The sequence below is a fragment of the Agrilus planipennis genome, unplaced genomic scaffold, assembly GCF_000699045.2.
Source record: "Agrilus planipennis isolate EAB-ADULT unplaced genomic scaffold, Apla_2.0 scaffold173, whole genome shotgun sequence".
NCBI lineage: Eukaryota > Metazoa > Arthropoda > Insecta > Coleoptera > Buprestidae > Agrilus > Agrilus planipennis.
This window is the reverse complement of record NW_020438948.1, coordinates 241024-267565: the sequence shown is the minus strand read 5'-3', so window position 1 is coordinate 267565 and position 26542 is coordinate 241024. Positions and strand designations below refer to the sequence as shown.

The 26542-nt window shown below is 32.1% G+C and overlaps 3 protein-coding genes across 4 annotated transcripts in view; 1 reads left to right on the top strand and 2 right to left on the bottom strand.

The window, feature by feature from the left end:
- Positions 1 to 43: 43 nt before the first annotated feature.
- LOC108739576 (E3 UFM1-protein ligase 1 homolog) lies at positions 44 to 4147 on the bottom strand. The gene is made up of 5 exons (XM_018473547.1): positions 4066 to 4147; positions 2620 to 2735; positions 1885 to 2554; positions 357 to 1773; positions 44 to 298 (listed from the first exon to the last, which is right to left on the bottom strand). The coding sequence occupies exons 2-5, from the start codon at positions 2691 to 2693 to the stop codon at positions 177 to 179; spliced, it is 2283 nt and encodes a 760-aa protein (XP_018329049.1). The 5' UTR covers positions 2694 to 2735; positions 4066 to 4147; the 3' UTR covers positions 44 to 176.
- A 32-nt stretch (positions 4148 to 4179) lies between these two features.
- On the top strand, positions 4180 to 15926 carry LOC108739577 (monocarboxylate transporter 10). The gene is made up of 3 exons (XM_018473548.2): positions 4180 to 4806; positions 10809 to 11936; positions 15846 to 15926. Exons 1-3 carry the CDS (start codon positions 4569 to 4571, stop codon positions 15881 to 15883), a joined length of 1404 nt encoding a protein of 467 aa, XP_018329050.1. The 5' UTR covers positions 4180 to 4568; the 3' UTR covers positions 15884 to 15926.
- A 3982-nt stretch (positions 15927 to 19908) lies between these two features.
- LOC108739590 overlaps positions 19909 to 26542 on the bottom strand; it is a 16274-nt gene continuing 9640 nt past the window's right edge. Inside the window, exon 4 of one of the 2 annotated variants that reach the window (XM_018473567.1) lies at positions 19909 to 20307. In XM_018473567.1, coding sequence (XP_018329069.1) covers positions 19923 to 20307 — 385 coding nt within the window. In that variant the 3' untranslated portion in view covers positions 19909 to 19922. The remainder of the gene's footprint in view (positions 20308 to 26542) is intronic. The other variant, XM_018473568.1, reaches the window with a different exon arrangement.

The window sequence follows — 26542 nt, the reverse complement described above, 5'->3', positions numbered from 1 at the left end:
TATTCTACAATTAGAAAAACAAAAAATATTTTTGTGGTATTTGTATTTCCTTTTGCCTTTATTAAATTATTTATGTAACAAATCAACAAAAGATTCTGTGCATTACACTTCATAAATTAGCACTTATTTACTTACAAAACCGAATTATCCTTAAGATGTTGCACTTTATTTATAATCTACTTTTCACTTGTCTTTTTGTATCCCAATGCAATAGCCTTTATCGTGGTCATCTTATTTCTTAGCTGTTCAAGAACTGTTTCAGTTTCTGAACTTTTGTTGAGTACCAATGTTACTAAATCTGTAAAAATACATTAAATTTAGCCAACAATAACTGATAGTTAATTTTTTCCACTAACCACAGTAAGCACTTAGCTCTTTGCTCTGCTCGGGAGTTAAATGTTGCTTGAGGAACTGCAAAACTGCAGAAACGTGTCTTCCGCTAGCATGCAACATATTTTGTGAAGCTCCTACGAAAATAAGTTGCACTGCTAGAAGTAAAACTTCTGCAGGATCTTCACAAGTCTCCAGTGCTTCTTCCAACGCATGTTTATGATTCAAAACTAAAATTCTATCTTTCTTTTTGTCAACTTTCTTCAAAATCATGCTGCAAGACCCTAGTACTTCATCTAAATTGTTCAAAAAATCTTCTACACTTTGTCCCGTTACAGTTTTCAAAAGGTTCGTTAGGGAAGACTTATAATCACTAGGAAGTTCGCTAACGAATTTGACTCTTTGTTCGTGTGTAGAAACGTTTAACATGTTTAAATTATGTTCAGCTGCAACATAAGCCAAAACTTCGTTGATCACCTCTGTGCAGTGGGATTTAAGAAGATATTTCGTAAGGTTATTTTGAGCATCTGTGGGAAATAATTTAAGACCCTTTTCAAAAAGACGAATATCATTTACTAAGACATTAATTTTTTCTTGAACTTCGTTGTGCGATTTGCGTTTATGGACATTTCTGTCAGCAACCAAAGCTGTATAAATGTTTTCTGCAATCTCATAAGCTTTTTCATTAACAATAGGTAACATATAAGAGACTAAAGGATCAATTAGGTTTTCTAGACCTTCTTCCTCGAGTCTTCGTTGAACAATTTTTTGTATTTCGTTATAATTAACAATTTCTGGTTTTTTCTTATCTTCTGGTTCGTCAGAATCGTATGAAAGCTTGGAAGAACGACTAAATTTCTTTGTGGACTTAGTTTTAGTTTCACGACCTTGCGTTCCACCTCCGGATTTACCCCCTGATGCTTTTTTCCGTCGTTCTTCTCGTTTACTGTCAGCTTTAATATCTTCTACCTCAAATTTTGCTTTTTGTTGTTTACTTGCAGACAATAAAATATCTGTTTTATATGCTATATACTTTTCTGAATCTACAAAATGTTTTGCTTTTTCTTTGAGAAGCTTTTGACATAATTCTATAAGAGAATCAACAAATGCCTTGCTTACAATAAATTCATCCATTACTAGCACTTGTTTTTGCTTATGAGATGTTAAGACTGAATCGAGTATCATTTCAATATCTTTTTCAGAAAATACTGAAGGAAGATTATTTTGAATATCTAAGTATGACTTGCTTGAAATACATTCGTCTATGTCAGCTTCTATACGCTCCAAAATATTTTTTGAAACCACGCATGTCTTCAAATAAATTACTTCCTCATGAGAAATCTTATTTTTCAAATAGGTTTTGTAATCAGATATGCCAAGCCTTGTTAACGCATCATATTCCAAGTAACCGTTTTGTTTATAAAAATTGCTGACCCATTCATTCTGAAATATAAGAACAGTATTCACAACTAATAAAGTTTACTATTTGAATTTTAAATGAAAGTGTTATTTTGTTTAAATTTTATAAAATATTAAATAAGTCAGAAATGATACCTGGCTTTTAGAATATATATTGGGTATGTACTGAGCTCCTGGTAACTTATTTGTCAGAAAACCCATTGGACAACTTTGCTCAAATAATGTAAAAAATAATTTTTCATGTATATCAATTTGATTTAATATGGCAGAAACAGAAGTAGGTTGAGTAAGGCCATTTAGAGCTCCTCTAATTTTAGCAACACTCCTTGCAATAAATGATTCAGTAAAATAAACTTTAGGGTCATTTTTATCCTGTTTTCCATGAATAATTTTTCCAAGATGTTTTCCCAAAACTTGACTTTGCAAAAAGTCTGATGGAAGATCATATTGTATTGTCAGATCAGATACATTTATTTGACCCAACTGTTGAAGCTTTTCATTAATTTCTCCTGCTATTTTTAAAATATAGGATCCATCGATCAACTGTCCAAGTACAGAATGTACATTTCTTTGACTTTTAATTACATCAGGCACATAAGCTGTGATATGACTTAAATCAACTCCTATTGATTTAGCTAGCTCTACTAAATTAACTCTACCACCATTAACATATAGTTCTGACTTAATATCTTGTATTAATTGAGAAGAAGTCAAGTATTCTTTTCCATCAGTTGTAAATATAAGATCTATCTTTTTACTCCTTATTAACCACGACACTATTTCTATACAGTTTCTTTCTGATAATCTAAAAATCCCAAGTGGTTTATATGTTATTACTTATAAGAATCTTCTTGCACTAATAATAAATACCTTTGTGAAGAAGTACTCAACTGAACTTTCTGAAAATCAGCCGCCAAACGTTTAATTTCTTCCCAATCTGCCATTATTCAGTATTACACAAAAACCTTCAGAATTGAACAGTCAACCTAATAATTAATTAATATATGAAAATTAAATAACAACAATATGTTTTGTCCACAGCTGTTAAATAACATAACAATAGAAACATAACCTTATAAATTTAGAAACGTCAAAATTTTGCATCAGGGTCATATCATAATGTCTGTATTATAAATTGTATACGATTTGAATAATGTTTACGTTTTAGACAAACTTAATTTCAATATATTACGAGATCATATCTAAACATAAAATATGCTATCATAGTTTATTGTCATTTTACATTTATACCATTAATTTTAAACAAAACTGCTTACTGCGGCTTCATTATTAACGTTATTTTGGTTGCTTTTGGCAACGTCGACTAGTAAATTCAAACTCAAGTTGTTTAGGCAACCATAATAACTTCATTTCAATAATTCAAAAATATTTTTTATTTCTTTTGTACTTCCTTTAATTTTATTATTGTATTCGAAGTAACACAATTCTATTACGCACTATCTACCAGTTTCGGATTTAATAATTGATTTCATTAATGTTTTAAATATAATGTTTTCCCTATATACATTAACTATAAGTATTGCACATTGACTTATCCAATAGTTAATAAAAATTTACATAGTACTAACGCTATTATTTAATCTTGTCATAGTAACCTTGAAAATAGCATCATTGGTCATTGGCATAGTATTCTCGTCATGAGTTTGCTAATGGTTGATTGGATTTCATACAAATTTGTTCAGTGAAAATATTTTTTCTGTTAATTAAATTACATTTAAGCTTAACATATTATGCATGATACATAGAATGCCTTATTGTTGCTGTGAATTAAAATGCTGCTTTATTATGTTAACTATTTAAATTTAAAGTTCAACTAGCATATGTATTGATTTTTTAAAATTTATTTTTGGTCAGTTCTTTGTTTGTACCAACAGTGTTAATAGCCTCACAGTTATAGGCTCTTAATGCTCGAAAATTCGAAGTAAAAATAAAATATAAAGAATTGCACCAGCTTTATATTTAAATATACAATTTTATAAAGGGAAATATAAAGTAATCGTTAGCCTAACGGTGGTAATCAATTCAACGCTTAACGCAACCCCTGCGCCAAATAATATCGCCTGGTTAACCCCATGTCTTGTTGTATCATTAGAAGAGGGAATAGAAGGTTCGATAGCCGCGTTTCATAAGCAGGAGCTGTTTGAATAACCAGTGAATTTCACATTGTTTTATGTATTTATCGCGCCAATATTTGTAAGAATTAGAATCAAATTTAGCATAAATTTTAAACACTGAAAAGAGTAAAAAACTACGAATGCGTGGATGATTTAGTGAAAAATAGAACAGGATACCTACTTTCCGATTTCAGCAAGGCCATTAGGTAGCGTTGATAAGATTGATAACGCATATCATGAGGCGTGGCGTAGTTGAACTGTTTATTAAAACATGCATAGATCTACCAACAAAGTAAGTTGAATTATTGACTTGATGTTCAGCAACTAGTGAGATTTGTGATTCTTATAGCAGAAGCTTAACTTGTCTTCCAATCGCTGGTGCATTTCAGTAAAATTCTAGTGTACAAATTTAGATCTTTCACGATATTATCGTTGTTACTACTCCAGCAGTCTGGTAAAATTGTCTACTTTTGATATGCATGGTTATTGAACGCGTTTGAAAGCAAGCCGAGCATGGCTAGCTGTGTTAGAAAACTAAAGACAGCAGTGCAAATCGTAGCCATCGCGATGATAGTCGACGATAATTATTCTGATTTGCCTTTGTCGCCGTCGTAGCACACTTTACCGCGTGCATCGTGAATTGAAACGCCACATTGTTTTTCCGCAGTGCCTTGTTAGGTTAAGATGGAAAACGAAAAGGGAAAGGAAATTGCTCTGAATTGCAACGTTATCACGGACGATGAAAAGGGTCGAGAGCGCACCGCACCCGATGGGGGTCCAAGAGCTTGGCTTATTATGTTAGCTTCTTTTTTTAGTAGTGGCGTTCTCTTTGGAGTAATTAATTCTTATTCAGTGTTTCAAACAAAAATATCAAATTACTTGGAAATATCACAAAATGATACCGCAGCCGCTAGCAAAGCAGGTAAGAGAAAAAAATATTTAATTACTTTAAGATTTGTTTTGAATTATTTTAATAAAGGAAGATAAAAATGCTACCAAACTAAAATAAAAAGAATAGTATCTAAGCAAAATAAGATTATGTGGAGTGTAGTTTTATTACTAGTATTCAAAAATTTATCAGTCTCGTTTTAATTATTTTAAGATATTATTAAAGTCAGATTTAAAATAAAATCTTTGATTTTCTAACTGGCATGAAACAAAGAAGTTATTCTCAATTAAAATTTATGATGTTCTACATCAGCATTACAGTTATCTAAATCCAATGTTAAAAATTAGCTTTCATATCGCCTTGTCAAGATAAACTAGCCGCAAAGATTTAATTATTAAGAAAAGGAAAACAAATTTTCATTGGTTAATGTTTCTATCTATACCTACTTTCATTTAAACTGTTACTCCTAAGTCACAAGTTTGTGAATACCTATATATAAAAATGAAGTTTTATTTTTTCAAAAAGTACCGATTTGTTTTTGTTTTCATTAAACAAACCAAATTTTCTTTTATTCACCTGTCTTCAAGAAATGTTAAAGAAGTCACACTTGCAAGTTCTTTAAAGCAAAAGATCGATGTTCTCATATCAAATTGATTCATTTATTTGAACAATAATAAGTAATTAAACAAAAAACCGAACATTGACTCTCAGATGCATTCACTTTCTAGTAAAAGATGCGCGCAACGATGAATTATTAATTACGTTGTTCATTACTGTTTCTGCTGCCAAACGATGCATCAAATTTTTTATCTAGATATTTTTCGTTGCAACAAAGGCGTTTGTTTTGAACTATACTTTTCACGCCAACCACCAGCATTAATTTTTTATTGTGTTATTTTTACATTTGGTGAGAGTTGAATAATTACAGCCGATGTGTTTATAACTAATCATAAGTTTGCCCTCTGACACAAACAGCAAACAAAAGATAATCAACAAGTCTTGTTTAGTATATTTTACCCCATACATAGATACATGGATTTTCCGGACCACAACAATTTCAAAACAAATAAAAATCTACAAAAACTTATTCTAGAATAAAATGACGTTTTATTATCTGTTCAAATATGAAGTCAGAAGTCAGTGTCTAATTATATAAGAACATTTTTTTAAAGACAATAAGAGAATGAAACTATTGGACATTTATACATAACATTTATTTAATAAAAAATCATATATATTTACCATAATACATAAAATCCTTACAGCATTATTCTGTGAAGGAATATTGAAAGTAATTATAAAAATTAGTTCTGTTTCGGCAAGACTAATCAAAATGTATGTACGACGTATTCCACATCGAATTGAACACATTATGGTGTTCATTTAATCTGTTTTTTTTTAAACATGACTAGGTACACGTAAATTTTTATGTCGTAATCTTAAAGCGTTTTAATCGCTTTAAAAGATTAGTTTTTTTTTTACTACAAATGCTTGCTTTTAAAAATGTTCGTATTGATTTTCGTTTAATTTTTTATAAGAAAGTGATACTTATATGACATCTTTTAAGGTTTGCGATCCATATTTATGAATTTTTTAATTATTTTCCTTTTGTAGAAATACAAGGCCTGCTTATTTCTGTTGTTATTTAAATGCTTTGCAAAATAGATCATCCTAGATTTAACAACTTTGCTAACTTAGTTACCTACCACAAGGAAGACTGGAATAAATACTAACGGACTAATGGTCCTTGTGATTCCAGGAAGATCGATTTTGTGAAAGTTTCAAATGGCAACAAAAATAAGTAGGGACACTCACAGGTATATCTACACAGAAACGTTTATTTAAATGGGCCCCTTTTAGGGTACAAGTTGTGTTAAATACGATACCAACCTCCTCGTAGTACACATGAAGATAACACAAAAAAAAATTAAACAAAATTCGATCATATGAATCGATTTTTCCACACTGTAAATTATAAAAACATATTTATATTTAAATTTTTAAAAATAATTTCATAAAAAAAAAATGATATCTTACGGACGCTTTAACAATTTAAGTAAAACAATAAAAAAAACACAAAAGTCAAATAAATCCCATAAACTTCCTTATAATCGAAAGCGAAAGCGTGAGATAGAAACATTCTTCGAATGTTATGTAGTTCTGCATCTTTTGAATAAGTTGAACGTGATGGTTTTGGCAAAAAGGTTCCCGCCTAAGTGGCGTCTTGGCTTTTAAATTTAGTACATTGAAATAAAGGCTAAAGTTATTTACGTTACTCTACTACCTGATACTACAACACTACTTTTACGATTAGACGACGTGATACATTCTTATACATATCCCACATATGTATATTTGAAGGATTTGTAGTAAAAATACATATTACTATCCTGGCCAACTTATGATATTGCACCAGCTCGATGATACTAAATGTGTAGGTACCACACGCAACTAAATATTTCACGAGTGCTCGTAAAGTAACACTAAAACTTATTTTCAAATTGTTTATGAATGTACAGTTGCAATATATACAGTGAGACCCACATTTACTGTACATGTTGCAGGGAAAAAGTAATGCCAATGCAGGAGTGAAACTTAGTGGCTATTTTTCTGATTTTTTATACTAATCGGTTGATAACAGCAAAATTGTCCTTTTGACATTCTTGTTTGTTTCGATTTCGTCTTTTAATTATCTTTCCATGAATTTTCGATTAATGTAAACTAAACACGGTAGTTTCCCGATATTACTAGTTTTATTTAAATTTAAGTTTTATTTTTATAGTTTATTGAAATAAACTGTTTTTCTACCTGATTTTTGGTTGGAAGACACAAATAAAATCTTTGATTTTCTAACTGGCATGAAACAAAGAAGTTATTCTCAATTAAAATTTATGATGTTCTACATCAGCATTACAGTTATCTAAATCCAATGTTAAAAATTAGCTTTCATATCGCCTTGTCAAGATAAACTAGCCGCAAAGATTTAATTATTAAGAAAAGGAAAACAAATTTTCATTGGTTAATGTTTCTATCTATACCTACTTTCATTTAAACTGTTACTCCTAAGTCACAAGTTTGTGAATACCTATATATAAAAATGAAGTTTTATTTTTTCAAAAAGTACCGATTTGTTTTTGTTTTCATTAAACAAACCAAATTTTCTTTTATTCACCTGTCTTCAAGAAATGTTAAAGAAGTCACACTTGCAAGTTCTTTAAAGCAAAAGATCGATGTTCTCATATCAAATTGATTCATTTATTTGAACAATAATAAGTAATTAAACAAAAAACCGAACATTGACTCTCAGATGCATTCACTTTCTAGTAAAAGATGCGCGCAACGATGAATTATTAATTACGTTGTTCATTACTGTTTCTGCTGCCAAACGATGCATCAAATTTTTTATCTAGATATTTTTCGTTGCAACAAAGGCGTTTGTTTTGAACTATACTTTTCACGCCAACCACCAGCATTAATTTTTTATTGTGTTATTTTTACATTTGGTGAGAGTTGAATAATTACAGCCGATGTGTTTATAACTAATCATAAGTTTGCCCTCTGACACAAACAGCAAACAAAAGATAATCAACAAGTCTTGTTTAGTATATTTTACCCCATNTGTATATCTGCTTTTGTATAATCTGTACATTTTAAGAGGATTTATCAACACTGAATTGGTCTGACGTCATTTAATGTAATAATAGATCACATGCATCGGCTTTTGTTTTGTATCAACGCGTTGTTCTTGTTTCAAATTCCTTCTGTTGCAAGTGTTCGGGAGATAATAGATCCACATGACTACTACTAACTTTAAGGCCAATAAAACAACGACGAAATATGTAAACCCGAGAATAGGCTAAAACTAATGCATTGAAATGACAATGTGCTGGTTCATCCCGAATATTATTTGAATCCCATACAACGTAAAATGTAAAATCATGAGCATTCAACTTCACATAACACAACACGTTTTTCTTTAGTGTTGACAGATAATGATAGAAAATATCTCTTACTTTGTGCAAAACGAGAGATTTTCCGATGTTTTTCTCAATTTTCCTGGCCGTAAGATGATGATAAATAGGGGAGGAAATTAACATGCGGTCAGATATTATTTACTTTTCCTTCTTAGATGTTTAATATAATACTGTTACAAAGCGTTTTGAATTGTATGGTATTATATACTTGTGTAAAGATAGGAGACGAAAAGTTAGAAGAAGTGGCTGATTTTAGATATCTAGGAAGTCAGATAAGTCAGGACGGAAGGAGTAGTAGGGATATAAAGCAGAGGATAGCGCAGGGTCGTGTCGCCTTTAATAAAAAGAAGTCACTTCTGTGCTCGCAAACGGTTAATTTAGAAATTCGAAAAAGGTTGTTAAAGGTGTATGTTTGGAGCGCGGCGTTGTACGGATGCGAAACACGGACAGTGGGCGCGGCGGAAAAGATAAGGTTAGAAGCCTTCGAAATGTGGTGTTATAGGCAAATGATGAGGATAACGTGGGTAGAGAAGGTTAGAAATGAAGAGGTATGAGAAAGAATAGGAGAACAGAGGACTCAAAGTCAATAAAAAATAGGCGAGATTGGTTGATAGGACACCTTCTCAGGCATGGTCTATTCAGAGACATATTACAGGCAGAAACAGGAGTTAGGAGGGGAGTTCTAGTTTTAGGAAAATGCGAAGTTTAGCTCAGGACAGGAAAGAGTGGAGGTACGTGTCCAACCAGTCTTAGGACTGACGACCTTGTGATAATGATGATGATATACTTGTGATTTTATATTGTTATCATTACGGAATTTAAGACGTTTTGAGTTATATGGAACCTAAATTCTACAGTAATCCTTGGCCTATGCGAAAAAAAAGCTGGCTACGTCCATGTGTACGTTATATTTCCTTAAATAAATGAAAAACATGCACAATAGTAAACAATTATCATGTTAAGTATGTACATACATATCTACTTGCAAGGTTGTAACAATGACTATCTATAGACAGGAAGTGATATGAATATTATGTCTGTTTTTGTTTTGTTTTCATTATGTTAACAACAGTAGGAGGTCTTGTTTTTGTGTAATAAGAGATTTCAAGCCTGGTATTGATAAAAATTACGGTTCATCGAACAATATTCTCCATTTTCCTTCTAAAATTGTAATGTGTAATGATCAATAAAATCGATGTAATGAAAAAGTTAGTAAATTTTTTAAAATTTGAATGGAGTCGAGCAGCCATTACTCTAAATGTTTTCTAAGTTCTAACATTTATTTATTTCAAAACGTTTAATTTCAATTTCTCGAATCGAAATTTTACATCTTTTAATTTTGAAAGGTTATTGACTGTTTACTGTTTCTCATTCTTAGCGGTGGCCTTAACGACAGTACTATACATGGAAGTGATGTTTTCGTGTTTGACAGTAAGGCAGGATTTTCTTTAACTCGAATTTTATCTAACTCGTACATAATTAGTTGCATTTAGGGGATTCGAGTTAGGAAAGTTTGACTGTACATTCTACACACATATAATTATATACGTGTGTAGTAAAGAAGTCACTTACAATTAGTAAATTTTGAGTTCAAAAAACGTCAGGCATTCACACTCGGTAATAATAGTACAATCCTCCCGTTATGACTTTGTAGCATTTATCTGAAAACGTAAATTTTCTATTTCATTGTTAGGATTTTAAATTGTATTAAAAGCTGACGGCAAATGGACTTTCTTTTGGTGGTTTTGCAAGATGCACCGTCGAATTTAGAAAAAAATACTGAAAATCCTCCTTTCCCATAGTAAAAATTTAAAACATGTCCGGATAACGGAAATATTTATTTATCCAACCTTTTAAAGCTACATCTCAAAAGATTGTACCTTTCAAAATTAAAATATCCGTTTTTAAGATTGGAAGCTTCAAATATTTAAAACAAATGAACTAAACGACGAAATTTGACTCAGTACCAAGTTGAATTTTGAATTAGGTTAAGCTAACTAATAAAATTATTGTATTTAGAATGTTCATACTAGACTATTACACATTTTCTATTTGTTCCAGCTCTGGTGGGATCGCTTGCAATGGGAACTACATTCATAGTATCCCCAATTTCGGGAATGCTCACCGACTGTATCGGAATTAGGAGAACGACATTCATAGGTGGGGCTCTGTCGTCAGGAGGCATGCTCCTTTCTTCGTTTTTCGCTTACAATGTAGACGTTCTGTACCTGACTTACGGTATAATGTACGGCCTTGGGGGTGCTCTAACTTACACCCCATCGTTAGCAATTCTCGGACATTATTTCGATAAGCGCGTGGGTCTCGCAAATGGAATCGTCTCGGCAGGTAGTTCGGTATTCACAATGTTCATGCCACATCTTCTTCGTTGGTTGCTGGTCAACTATGATCTCCCGTGGACACTAAGAGTCCTTGCAGCGCTGAGCGCAATAATCTTGCCGTGTTCATTCCTCTTCAAACCCCTGAACAAAAAACCCAAAAAAACAAAATCCGAATGGAAGAAAGTCCTCGACGTTTCAATTTGGAAGAATAAAAAATACTTAGTGTGGATCACATTCGTGCCATTCTCTCTAATCGGTTATTTTGTTCCTTACGTTCACGTAGATAAGTTCGTTGAAAAATATTATCCCCCGGGTTCAGACGGTCAGTTTGTAATTGTCTGCCTCAGTATCACTTCGCTGTTGGGCCGTTTGATTTTCGGCTACATCGGTGACCATAAAAAGGTCGACAGGATATTCTTGCAACAACTTTCCATTTTCAGCATGGGCGTGTTGACCATGTTGTTCCCAGCTACAATACAATCGTATGGAAGCCTGTTGGCGGTTGCTTTGTGTATGGGATTTTTCGATGGGTGCTTCATTTCCCTTTTGGGTTCGATCGCTATCGACATTTGCGGGCCTAAAAGTGGCGCTCAAGCCATTGGATGTCTTCTAGGATTCTGTTCTATTCCTTTAATGATTGGACCGTATATAGCAGGAGTCTTCTTCGATAATACCAAATCGTACATTCTCGCTTTCGTTTTGGCTGGCGTACCTGGCATTATAGGATCGATTGGGTTGTTCTTAATACGATACGTTGATGCGCCGAAAGTCGAAGAAGATCTAACTCAAGAACCTTTGCAACGATTTGAGAAGAACCTGATCGAAGCGAAAAATCTCATCAATAGCAAAGGTAGGCTGATCTCGAGCGATATACAGCACACGGCGATTTGTATACCTTGTGCGGACGGTTATAACAGAAAATGTTATAGTTATTCGATATTTTGAGCTTTTTGGAAAGTGTCTGTTAATTGCATCATGTTTTGTTTATGATGCATTTCAAAGGCATAAACCAGCGGTGGGGAATGGCGGCCTCCGTGAGTTTCCTGTGCGGCTTAACAAAACCTCTAGCTTATTTAATTAATATTTAATGGTAGAGATGTTGACAATTTGATGGATTTAATGGAATTACGTAAATAATTATGAATCGCAGTGGTACAGATTCGTTCTCCAATTGGTAAAACTATACAAAAATTTCAATAATTTCACATCATATATTACTGCCTAATTTAAAGGTGGTCTATAATGGTAAAAAAGTTCCCCACCCCTGGCCATGAACTATATTTCGCTGTAATTTAACTAAGACTAAGTAAGTAAGAGATTTAAGAACTGTTTATTTAAGCCGATAATCTTGTTTTCCATTTAGTAATGTGATTTATCATGACACTTTTAAAGGCATCTGTGATATTGAAGGAGATTAACTATTTTTGCTCAAATTTTGTGATATTTTTCTCTACAGGAATACTTTTGGTATTTAAAACGCCATATGTGGACGTCATCTATAAATAGAACGTGGACAAAACATTAATTTTGAGATTAAACGCATTATCCTTTAAAAATTCTTCTTCATGCCTCTATTTTTGCTATACTTTTTTTATACTAATGTTTACTTTATATATATACATAATATATTGCGTATATGGTTATTTTGTCTTTTATACGTTTTGTACATCAACAAAAGAAGACTGTACTTATACAGTGTATCTTACTCAAAAACTCTTTTTTTGTTTGTATTTTCATTACATTGTAATGATAAGATATTAATTGACGTATTTTGTAACGATTGTGTACAAACTTTTACAGCATATCTTTTTAATTTGCGAATTGATAACTGTTTCTGTTTAATATAAATTTTTAATCAAATTGAATTTTAAAGCTAATCACAGCGTTTTTTAAAATATGGGTCAGCTGATAACCCAACTTCTGGGAAGCATGACTGGCAAAACCGGAAATAAACACATAAATTAAAATCAAAGATTTAATAATTTTTTCGCAATTAAAAATAATTCTTTCAAAGCAAGGACTATTTGGTGAATTTTCAAAATTCAAAACTATTTTGTCATTTGCAGATCACATACTCGATCTTCATAAGAATTCGTCACCACAATTTATGTGAGACACACTGTATATTATTTATTGCAGCATTAATTTTTAAATAGGTACATAACTGGTAATCTACATTCTTCTGTTTTTTTTTTCTAATATGCTCTGAATATAATCCATAAAATGAATGTATTTATTTTCATTACCAGCACAGCAATATTTCGCATTTTTATGCATAGGATATGGCGAAATTTTTGCATTGGTTTCAAAAATTATAATAAACCGACCAATGATTTTGTACTTGAGTTAAAATCATATGAATGTTTAACTAGTTTAATTGTTAAAAGTTGATGTACAAGGTAAAAAAGGCAAAAATAAACCATTCTTTTCAAGTGTTGCACTTTTATTTCCTATTATTAAAATTACCCGCAACTACTTCCATACAGCCATTGATAAAACAAAACGTCCATTCGCTTTCTTTTGGCAACCGTTCTATATATAGAAATCGGACTGCTTTTAAAATTTAATATTACAAAATCCAACTCAAAGTAACGAATTCTAAAAGTGTTTTATGCAGGTTCATTGTTTAATAACTTTACTTCCCATGCGTCAAAAATCTTAACTAGAATCGTACCGAAAAGGATGGGAAAAAGGGCGGAAGAACTGTTAGGGGAAGACCAATTACGGTTTAGTAGAAATAGGGGAACGCGGGAGTCCATTCTAGTTTTACGGGTAACAATAGCGAAAACGATAGAAAAAGGAAGTCGATTTAGAAAAACCTTTTGGCTATGTTATTTCGGGCCAAGATGTAAAATATACTTAAAAATGTAGGTATTAGATACAGAGATGAAAGAATGATACATAGTTTGAGCTTGAACAGCAACGTAGACAAATAAATATTACGAAGGGATACAGACAAGGATGCAGAAACAGGAGTTAAAAGGAGTAGAGGTAGACCTCGATTATATTAATGTTCACATATAATTAAAGGTGCGGGTTGTTGTAGTTGTAGGGAAATGTATGATGATGATAGTTCAATAATGAAAATTTCGTATTGGAATGAGCAAAAATATTATCAGACAAAATGACTGGCTGAAGCGACAAAGTTTTACATGTGTATGTTCACTTATTTGGTTCTTTATTGACTTTCCAGTAGGAAGATATGGTAATGGATCCGATTTTGCAAATCTCAAATTTTGACCTATCTCCAAGTCTCAAAGTCCGTAGAGTGGAATGTTACAGTTTTTAAGTAGATTTCTGTGTGCGTTTGGAATTATTTTTCGTCTCAATTATCTCGAGAACAAAAACTAATGTCAACGTGCATTCGACCAATAATAATCATACAACTAAAAACTGATTAGGTTTTCAGTAAAATAGGTCCAACCATTTCTTGAAGAGAACCAAAAATCTAAAAAAAGACAAATGCTGCGAATTTTGCGATTTATAAATTTTACTATTTATTAATGCAAAATCCAAACATCTTTTGAGTAATATTATTCGTTTATGCTAGGAACGTTAATATAAAATATATGATAAGAAAAGTACATGAATATATAGCAATAATACAATATTAATAAAAATAATGATAAATGGAGTATCATCATCATAATCATCCTAAGGTCGTCAGTCCTAAGACTTGTTCGACACGCAACGCTATTCTTTCCTATCCTGAGCTAATCATCGCATTTCCCTAAAACTAGATAATCTCACATCGGATCGCACCCAGACCACCTTTTGTGACTTTGCATAAAAATCGTTCCCATTTGGCATATATCTATGTTACCGGTCAAACCCCATTTCAGGATAAACTAGTTTTACCTATACCGAACTGGTTTATCTGAAGAGCGGTAGGATGAACCAGTTTGAAGGACTCCAAATCGATTTAATATAAATCTGTTACTTGCAAAACCTGATTCAGGTTAAACCCGTTTTGCCTAATATAAATTGATTTGTTCTGGGTTCAGATTTCAGGATAATCTAGTGTTGTCTATCCTACACCAATTAACTTGTTTTACCTAAATCTCTTGCCGGCCAAACTAAATAAGCTACTTTTACGGTGGCTAATAAACTAATATATTCAGAAATCAGGTAAAACAAACTAAAACAACCTAAACTAACCATAACCAAAGCGTTTAAGAGGTCATCACTATATGATCGTCAGTCCTAAGACTAGTTGGACATGTACCTCCACTTTTTCCTATCCAGAGCTAATCTTCGTATTTCCTTAAAACTAGAACGTCCCACATCCTTAACTATTTCTGAACTACAATCCAATCTAGGTCTACCTTTACTGTTCTTAGCTCCTGTTTCTGCTTGTCATGTTCCTAAGTAACCCTTCATGCCTGGGAAGGTGTCCTACCAACCTATCTCTCCTATTTCTTATTGACTTCCATAGAATCCTCTGTTCTCCTATTCTTTCTAATACCTCTTCATTTTTAACCTTCTCTATCCACAGTATCCTCATCATTCTCCTGTAATACCACATTTCGAACGTTTCTAACCTTTTCTTTTCTGCCTCGCCCACCGTCCTCATTTCGCACCCGTACGGCGCTCTATTTAGAGGTATACAATATTAAAAAGAAATAAATTAAATATTACTGAAATTATTTGGCCGGCAACATATATTTTGAATGTTATACATATAGTATGAGCCATTTTAGAAAATTTGTTTTTAAGTCGTAACCACTTTTTTTTTATTAATACCAATTTTTTGTTTTAGAAGAGTTAAATGGTCACTGTCGAATAACTGAACCCTAATTCCATTTATTTTACAATAGAAGAGACAACAAATTTATTATTTAAAAAAATCAGGGAATTTTATCAGTTATTTACATAAGTAAGTATAAATCAAGCATCACTCACTTCTTAATTAAGGTGTTAAAACCTACGAAAATTTCGTGCCATTTCTGAGTAAGTACTTGAATTAATAATAAACAAAACTAGATTTAGGTAAAGTAGATATTTTTAATATAAGTAAACCATTGAATTTTATAAAGAACGATAATAAAAAAACAAATGTTGTTAATGTTGACATTGTTGCTTATTGTTATTTACTATATTAGATAGAGGGTAACGATGAGTATTTTTAAAGGCACTATGTACATTACTGTTGAAAATAATTGTTACCAAAGCATAGTTTTGTATCTAATTTTACAATAAATGATTCCTTAAAAGTTTATGTTTGATTTAGCCACCCTTGTTTTATTAATACTAATTACGCATGTGGTCTACATTTGACCAATTTACTTTATCAAATAATGTACATTGTAAAAATGAATTAACTTCAACTTTTCGTATGTATTCGGACATGTTTGGATCTGGGTTCGATTCCCAGCCGATTCAATACTTTTTCTTACCTTTTATCTGCCTTAATGGTGACATACATAAGTAATTGTTATTTTGTGGACAATTTGAACGTTCATACATTATCAGAAAAATCAAGTGCAGCTGTAAACAATTTCAAAGAGTTGTTAAGTCAGATTCATTAGGTTATGGTAGGAAAAGACAACACGGGCGAAGTATTCACATTGTCTGACATCATTGAACCAAGATTGTAAGTAGGGGTTTTTAGAGGAGGTCATAACAATAGCAATATCGGTAAAAGCGATATCTTCGAAATAAAAATTTAAAATGTCGGGCAATAAACCAAAAATTTTCCTTAATTGTAATTTTTTGTCAGTATAACATAAGTGATACCATTTGAGAGGTTTGAGTTAGATAACTTTGATTGTATAAGGAATTGATTATACATTTTTAGGCGAAAAAAAATAATATGTTAAATATGACATGTTATTCTGAAAATTCATTTCTAAATTTTTACCCACTACAAACTACTTCAAATTAATGAAGGAAAAATTGTTGCTGTTGTCACCCCCCGCCGGGAATCGAACCCGGGACCTTTGGCTTCACGCGGCAATGCTCTGAGCACTTAGTGTATATAAATATACAAATTTATGTTACTTAAGAATAATTTAAAATATCTCCTCAAACATTTTCCAACAGCAACAGTCTCCCGTACTAATGTTCACTATTGTTTTAATTTTTTTAACATGATTTCACTTGCACTGATGATCCAAATTAACCGTTATCATTGTCACAATCATTGCTAATAAAATATTAATTACTGTGTAAACACGTTTTTTTTTTCGAGTATACTGTTTGCTTTGATCTAACAAATGGGCTCAATTATTGTCAATTTTTGTAATTGACGGTGAAGGCTTCTAACGAGAAGAACAATTGTTGCAAATGAAGTATTAAAATATTTGGTGCATTCAGTTTGATGCAAAATTTCCGTACGAAGGTCGTCAAACTGTTATCAGTAAGTGCTTTATTATAGTTGCAGTTGTTTATAAACAAGAATCGGTTAATAGTAATAATTAACAGTAAAAACCCTTTATCTGAGTTTTATTTGTTTCATTATCGTAATCGACCCATGCACTTTCCCTTGTAGAGTTTGCATTCCTATCTTCTGATTTAGGACGAAACGTATATATTTTAGGTATATTTCTGTTAACAGCACTTAACAATTTTAATTTATATTTATTTTTGATCAATATAGGTAATTACGTAAACTGTATAACATCTTTACTAATTGTAACAATATTATGGACAATAAAATATATAGGTACCTATTAATACGTATGTAAAGTGCAATTGGATACTGACATACAATATTGCTTCTGTATCTGGCACGAATTAGATTACTTTTCAAAGTAATTTAAGACCTATTAACTACTGTATAGGACGATAAGAGGTGAACTGAAGTCACTGTTAAACACAAAACTTAACATCATTAGTTATTGAATTAATATTCTATCCTCTACATGTTATCTCAACGAGAAAAAATTCTTGCTGCTGTCAAACCCTCGCCGGGAATCGAACCCGGTACCTTTAAACAGAGGACTCTATGGAAGTCAATACGAAATAAGCGAGATACGTTAAGTTGGACACCTCAGGCATGAAGGTCTAGTCAGAGACATATTAGAGGCAAAAACGGGAGTTACGAGAGATAGAGGTAGACCTAGATTAGATTACTGTTTGCAAATAGTTAAGGATGTGGGTTGTTCTAGTTTTAGGGAAATGCCAATATTAGCTCAGGATAAAAAGGAGTGGAGGTGCGTGTCCAGCCAGTCTTAGGACTGACGACCTTATGATGATGATGAAGAACATGAAGAAATTATTTTCTTAATCTTCTTCTACATATCATCTCAATGAGGAGAAACTGTTTCTGCTATCACACCCTGCCAAAGGTTCCGGATTCGACTCTCAGCGAGGGTGTGATTTACTCATTTAATGTAACGAAAAGGTTATCTAAAATTGTGATTAATCATAGTAAAATAATTTCGCAGTTTTTGTACTATTTTAAACTAATTTTAAAAAGTATTTTATTTTTTCTGCTTTCGGTAATTTTGGATAGTTATTGAGAAAATCTCCCTGCTTCTACTTAATATTACTTGCTGATACGCGCTGTATGTTGTTGTTTATGCTTATGGAATTAAAGTTTGATTTTTTATTGATTGTATGGTAATGCTAGGCAAACTCATTACGATAATTAGCCACAAGTCGTTTAAAGTTCAAGTGTATAGAGACCGTCCTAGATTGAGAGTAATGTTATTACAGATGAAACTTCCAATTCACTGTCACTCTATTGAAATCGAAATCGTATCTGGTTTGCATTTGTAAATATTTGAGACATATTTTATTTTTCGTAAATAATCGAAGTTGCTTAATTTTAAATGTATACTACTTATGTACACTTTTACAAAAGCCTTATATAAAACAAAATAAAGATAATATTGGTTTAGTTAAATACTTAATTACTTTCAATCGAACTAGGTCGACTACTACCTACTGTATTTCAGAAAAAAATCAAAAAATAACACAACAGTTGAATTACAAAATGTTTTAATGTATGACAATAATAAATATTTCGACATATAGCAGAGATAGATATGACTTCTTCGAGTGGAGAAGTAATTATGAGATTATTTCTCTATCTGAAGAAAATATAAGTAATATGCCNGGCATGAAGGTCTGGTCAGAGACATATTAGAGGCAGAAACAGGAGTTAGGAGGGGTAGAGGTAGACCTAGATTAGATTACTGTTCGCAAATAGTTAATGATGTGGGCTGTTCTAGTTTTAGGGTAATGCGAGGTTTAGCTCAGGATAGGAAAGAGTGGAGGTACGTGTCCAACCAGTCTTAGGACTGACGACCTTATGATGATGATGATGATGATGGATAATCGTCAGTCCAGTTCTTGAATATTAAGACCACTTATTACGGATGATAACATTATTAAAGACGAAGACCTGGCGGCCAAAGTGGAATATCTTGGACCACACCAGAATACTACTTGCAGAGTAGAATTTCAAAATTATGATCTTAGCAGATTTTGGCGAAAAGCTCGTGCCGAATTTCCTGCTCTAGCTAACAGAGCTTTAAAAATGTCAATACCCTTTGCCACCACCTATAGATGTGAGAGTGGATTTTCAACTGTGGTTACACTGAAGACAAAGACCAGAATCCTTCTAAATGTGGTACAAGCGAAATTAAAGTTAACATAAAAAAACTAAATGCAAAATAATACCAACCATTACACTAACAATTTTTATTTAATTTATTGTTTAGGCATATAAAATTGTAAGACTGATGTGCAATTTGGGACTGTTAAAGATATTTGTATTTGCTTGTGTTGTTTGTATTGATGACATTTTAAGGTCGGGTTAAATCAGTTTTCCGAATAGGTCACAGGGGTAACAATATTAAAAAGGTTAGGAACCACTGCATTAAAGGTATCATTCCCAATTGGAGATATCTCTAATATGGACCGCCCTGATTAGCTTACCTTTTTGGTAATCATCGTAAGTCGGTGATTGTAACGGATGGGCTGTTAAATTATCCACAGCTTCGTAATGGACATCGTTTTCCACATAATTGATGAGATTTTTTGGATAACTTTCGGAAATAAAATGTTGTGTGCCTCTAGGCGTTAATGCGGCCCAAACCAAACGATTGTCATGCATGGTTGGAGAGCCCGTGTATAGAACGGCTTCGGTTGGATGGAGATATTTATGAGAGACCGTACCATTAAAACCGGAACATTCCCTTTGATCTGGCGATTTAGTTTGATGGATGTCACGGCTATGAAGGGTGCAATCTGTACTACCAAAAAGATTTATCCTAAAATTAAGCAATAAAATTATAATGAACCGATATGGCTTGAACGTAATCCGCTAACGAATTAAATTACCATGATAATTTCCAATTAATAATGATCGATTATAAATTGGATTTATATCTACACAAGCTTCGCTCGCGTATATATTCTAAATACACGTCAAACTTCGTCAATAATACAACAATTTGATAAATAATCCTGACCAGTATCATCAGGATAAAGCTAAAGTTTATAATTTTTTAGGTTAAGCGTATACTTTCCCTATAATGACAGTTACAGTCCTTTTTTATCGGGACGAAAAGAAATTTTTCTGTCCCTCGGGAACAGTATTTTTTTTCTGTATATAAGGTAGCCTATGTTCTTTTCTGTACTCCTGATAATAAGTGTACAAAATTTTATGATGATCGATTGAGTTGTTAAGCTGTGAAATGGTAATAGACAAACAAACTCACATTTGCATTTATAATATTAGTTAGAGTATGTCGCTGATGGACCCGATTCACGCAAAAACTACTGGATAGATTTTGATCAATTGTTCTCGATGTTATTACTTAGATTTTTGGTTTCTATCTCTTCCTGTTTATTATTAAGTTATTAAAGTATTTCTTGCGGCCTTCAGCTAGTTAAAGAATAAATTTTTATAATCTATGGGGGACATGGAAGGAGCCTCCCAGAAGAACGTACCTATCTCACAATCAAGTACGTTCGGGCGTCCCCCGGGCAACAGCGTTTTTTGCTGGCAGATCCTTCCACAAACTTAACTCCATTGGGAATACATTCCGAATAGCAATACATACATATTTTGGAAAAAAGTTCGCTTTGAGGAGTTACGTTTGATATTCATAGCATATAACACCAAAAACTTTTTAAATCAATCTCTTTTGGCATAAAGAAGAAAAAAAAACAAATAAAAGAACCACTGCATTATTATCACCGCAAATGAAGATGTTTCCTAATTTAAATAAAAAAAAAAGAGTTCAATGATGTGACTCCAGTCAAATAATTTTACAATAAAATACATACATCAGGATTACCCTTCAAAGCAAGTCTGACCAACCTCAGACCCGCGGGTCACAGTGTGTAATGTATTGTGAATTATAAATGGCCCGCGTGAACCAGTTTCAAAATTTTTTTCCAATTTGACAAAGAATCTTAAAATTGGCATCATAAACTGTAAAGTACTACGAAACTAAAATTAGATACTTCTTTTGAGAGTAAATTTCAGGACATCGAAAGTGAAAAACAAAATTTACAAATATTTGTTAATCCTTTCATGATCAGCTTGACTGAAATAATCCTGCCCATATTCAATGATAATTCAGTGAACTGCAAAATCATTCTAAACTAAAAAAACACTTTTTGCAGAAAAAAACATCCTCATATTCACGCTGTCTGTCCATATGTATGCTAAGATCTTTAAAATTACGCAACGGATTTTAATGCGTTTTTTTTTAATAGATAGAGTAATTCAAGAGGAAGATTTATATGTATAATACATGCATAATATAGTAGAGAAACACTGATAATTTTAGAGGTTTCTAATGTGATGTCGTAAATAAACACATTTTTTGCGCTTACATTGCAAACGCTGGCTGAACCCTACGAGATAGATCAAAATAATATACTACAGTATTGTACACCTTAAAAAGGTCTACAAAAAAGTCCGCGATGGTATATGTCTATCTCTTAGGGATAACCCACAATAACCATTTTTTATCCTTTACTTTTTACGAGAAATAATGGCTTATTTACGAAGCGATTTTAAGCAATACAGCATTAATCCTTATCCAATTAACTACTTTTAAATACATTGTGCATCTTATATAGATCAATATGGCCCTTTACCATTTTCTTCACTATTTCATATTACTCTCAACGAGTCGAAAGAAGTGTAACATCAAAAATTGTTTTCATAAATATTTTATCGGCAAGCACCATCGAAAATATTTAAATTACTGAAATAAATTTTACGTGGTGCTTGTTAAGTGCTTATTCTATTATTGTTAGAGAGCTTCGAACTCTCTCTTATCAAGAAAGTTCAAAAACGCCTGACTGAATATCTCGAGGTAAATTGTTTTTTGTTATCTTTCGGTTCTTTAGCAAAGTGCCGCCTTAGTAATTTTTGCTTCAATTATCTTCTGGTATTTTTTCCTTTTTTTCCTATTTATGCATAACGTAATTTAAAAATAACACACAGAAGTTATTACGTTAAATTGGTTAAAGTAGTTTTGGGTCAATACATCATGTTTGTGAAGAGTTTTGTAAGTAAATACCGCGCATCTGAACATGAGTGTATTTGATTTATTTTTACTATTAANTTTTTTGTCAGTATAACATAAGTGATACCATTTGAGAGGTTTGAGTTAGATAACTTTGATTGTATAAGGAATTGATTATACATTTTTAGGCGAAAAAAAATAATATGTTAAATATGACATGTTATTCTGAAAATTCATTTCTAAATTTTTACCCACTACAAACTACTTCAAATTAATGAAGGAAAAATTGTTGCTGTTGTCACCCCCCGCCGGGAATCGAACCCGGGACCTTTGGCTTCACGCGGCAATGCTCTGAGCACTTAGTGTATATAAATATACAAATTTATGTTACTTAAGAATAATTTAAAATATCTCCTCAAACATTTTCCAACAGCAACAGTCTCCCGTACTAATGTTCACTATTGTTTTAATTTTTTTAACATGATTTCACTTGCACTGATGATCCAAATTAACCGTTATCATTGTCACAATCATTGCTAATAAAATATTAATTACTGTGTAAACACGTTTTTTTTCGAGTATACTGTTTGCTTTGATCTAACAAATGGGCTCAATTATTGTCAATTTTTGTAATTGACGGTGAAGGCTTCTAACTACAAGAACAATTGTTGCAAATGAAGTATTAAAATATTTGGTGCATTCAGTTTGATGCAAAATTTCCGTACGAAGGTCGTCAAACTGTTATCAGTAAGTGCTTTATTATAGTTGCAGTTGTTTATAAACAACAATCGGTTAATAGTAATAATTAACAGTAAAAACCCTTTATCTGAGTTTTATTTGTTTCATTATCTTAATCGACCCATGCACTTTCCCTTGTAGAGTTTACATTCTTATCTTCTGATTTAGGACGAAACGTATATATTTTAGGTATATTTCTGTTAACAGCACTTAACAATTCTAATTTATATTTATTTTTGATCAATATAGGTAATTACGTAAACTGTATAACATCTTTACTAATTGTAACAATATTATGGACAATAAAATATATAGGTACCTATTAATACGTATGTAAAGTGCAATTGGATACTGACATACAATATTGCTTCTGTATCTGGCACGAATTAGATTACTTTTCAAAGTAATTTAAGACCTATTAACTACTGTATAGGACGATAAGAGGTGAACTGAAGTCACTGTTAAACACAAAACTTAACATCATTAGTTATTGAATTAATATTCTATCCTCTACATGTTATCTCAACGAGAAAAAATTCTTGCTGCTGTCAAACCCTCGCCGGGAATCGAACCCGGTACCTTTAAACAGAGGACTCTATGGAAGTCAATACGAAATAAGCGAGATACGTTAAGTTGGACACCTCAGGAATGAAGGTCTAGTCAGAGACATATTAGAGGCAAAAACGGGAGTTACGAGAGATAGAGGTAGACCTAGATTAGATTACTGTTTGCAAATAGTTAAGGATGTGGGTTGTTCTAGTTTTAGGGAAATGCCAATATTAGCTCAGGATAAAAAGGAGTGGAGGTGCGTGTCCAGCCAGTCTTAGGACTGACGACCTTATGATGATGATGAAGAACATGAAGAAATTATTTTCTTAATCTTCTTCTACATATCATCTCAATGAGGAGAAACTGTTTCTGCTATCACACCCTGCCAAAGGTTCCGGATTCGACTCTCAGCGAGGGTGTGATTTACTCATTTAATGTAACGAAAAGGTTATCTAAAATTGTGATTAATCATAGTAAAATAATTTCGCAGTTTTTGTACTATTTTAAACTAATTTTAAAAAGTATTTTATTTTTTCTGCTTTCGGTAATTTTGGATAGTTATTGAGAAAATCTCCCTGCTTCTACTTAATATTACTTGCTGATACGCGCTGTATGTTGTTGTTTATGCTTATGGAATTAAAGTTTGATTTTTTATTGATTGTATGGTAATGCTAGGCAAACTCATTACGATAATTAGCCACAAGTCGTTTAAAGTTCAAGTGTATAGAGACCGTCCTAGATTGAGAGTAATGTTATTACAGATGAAACTTCCAATTCACTGTCACTCTATTGAAATCGAAATCGTATCTGGTTTGCATTTGTAAATATTTGAGACATATTTTATTTTTCGTAAATAATCGAAGTTGCTTAATTTTAAATGTATACTACTTATGTACACTTTTACAAAAGCCTTATATAAAACAAAATAAAGATAATATTGGTTTAGTTAAATACTTAATTACTTTCAATCGAACTAGGTCGACTACTACCTACTGTATTTCAGAAAAAAATCAAAAAATAACACAACAGTTGAATTACAAAATGTTTTAATGTATGACAATAATAAATATTTCGACATATAGCAGAGATAGATATGACTTCTTCGAGTGGAGAAGTAATTATGAGATTATTTCTCTATCTGAAGAAAATATAAGTAATATGCCGAAATATTTTATTTTAGGATATTAATTAATTTGTAACTGAATTGTTATGTCTTTTGGAGTTACTATACTTGAATGCTCTATCGATTCAATTTTAAAAACAATCAGAACAAATAAAAATCATCCTGAAGAGGTTGCCTCATAGATTTGAACTTATTGAAATTTGAAAATGAAATCATTGAAAGAGTATCATATAGTTTATCAAAAGAAAAAAAAAGCAGGCGGGTACTTACATCCAATTTATTTCATAACAAAACAACATAAAACAATAATAAATAATAATTAGTGGTGTAGATAAAAATTCACATACGATGGCACTAAAAACTACATAAGAAGTGTTGGTATACATGCGTGGCAGACACCTGATACATACGACATTTCACGATATTTCACCCCTTATAGTATAAAGGTGTGTAAGCGTACAATATTGCATATTATTATTAGATATATATTATTATTAGTCATAAATAAAATTAACGGTACTTATCACTTTTCTATAGCAATAATCTGCATTTTTATAATTTATAAAACAATAATAAATGAAAATTAAGGTTAATTACACTTTTGAGCGATTTTAATTGTCTTTATCTCGCGGAAAACTACTCGACAATGTAAATACGAAACACATATGAAATTATAAAAATAAAATTGAAGAAAATATATTTTCAAATATTACAATTTTAGTAAATTCGCCCATTTCGGTCCAAAATATTTTCCCGCATTCCCATATTTCATAAACGTATTTTAATAATAAAAAGAATATATACTTATTAAAAATGAGTATCTAACCGGCATACTTAGGTGTTAACATGTCGTTGTAACTACTCTTATTAAAGGCGGGTCGATTGTTCCTCTTCATAGTGCTTCCTGCAGACGGGGGATACAGATTGAGAGGAGGAAGATTAGGATGTTCTATGCGTGTAGGAGACGATACTTGTGGTCTGTAGGGCACTGTAACCGAAATACCTTTTCTCAAAGTGCCATAAGTCATGTCTAGGTTGTCGAACGGGGCAAAATAAGGGCACTCCTTTTCTGTTTCCATATTGTTTAATTGATAACTTTCTATCAATGGGGTCGGATCTTCGTAATCGTACTCTGTAAGGGATGGAGTACAAGAAAATCAAATGAAATTTTGTGCAAATAGAACAGTAAAACCCAAACGTTGAAATAAACACACATTTTGACATTAAAGCAGTGATTCCGAACTTGGAGGTAATTACCCCTGTAACAAAGAACCTAATAATTACGATCTAATCTGATAAAATACGTAGTTAGATAGTAAAAATATATGTTTATACAACTGTATGCACAATTGGTAAATATTAAACCAAACAAAATTCTGTGATTCAGCATTTATCTGCAACAATAAATTCACTGAAGCAATATTTTCCGGATATGGAAATTCGAAAAAGGTTGTTAAAGGTGTATGTTTGGAGCACGGCATTGTACGGGTGCGAAACATGAACAGTGGGCGCGGCGGAAAAGAAAAGGTTAGAAGCGTTCGAAATGTGGTGTTATAGGCGGATGATGAGGATATCGTGGGTAGAAAAGGTTAGAAATGAAGAGGTATT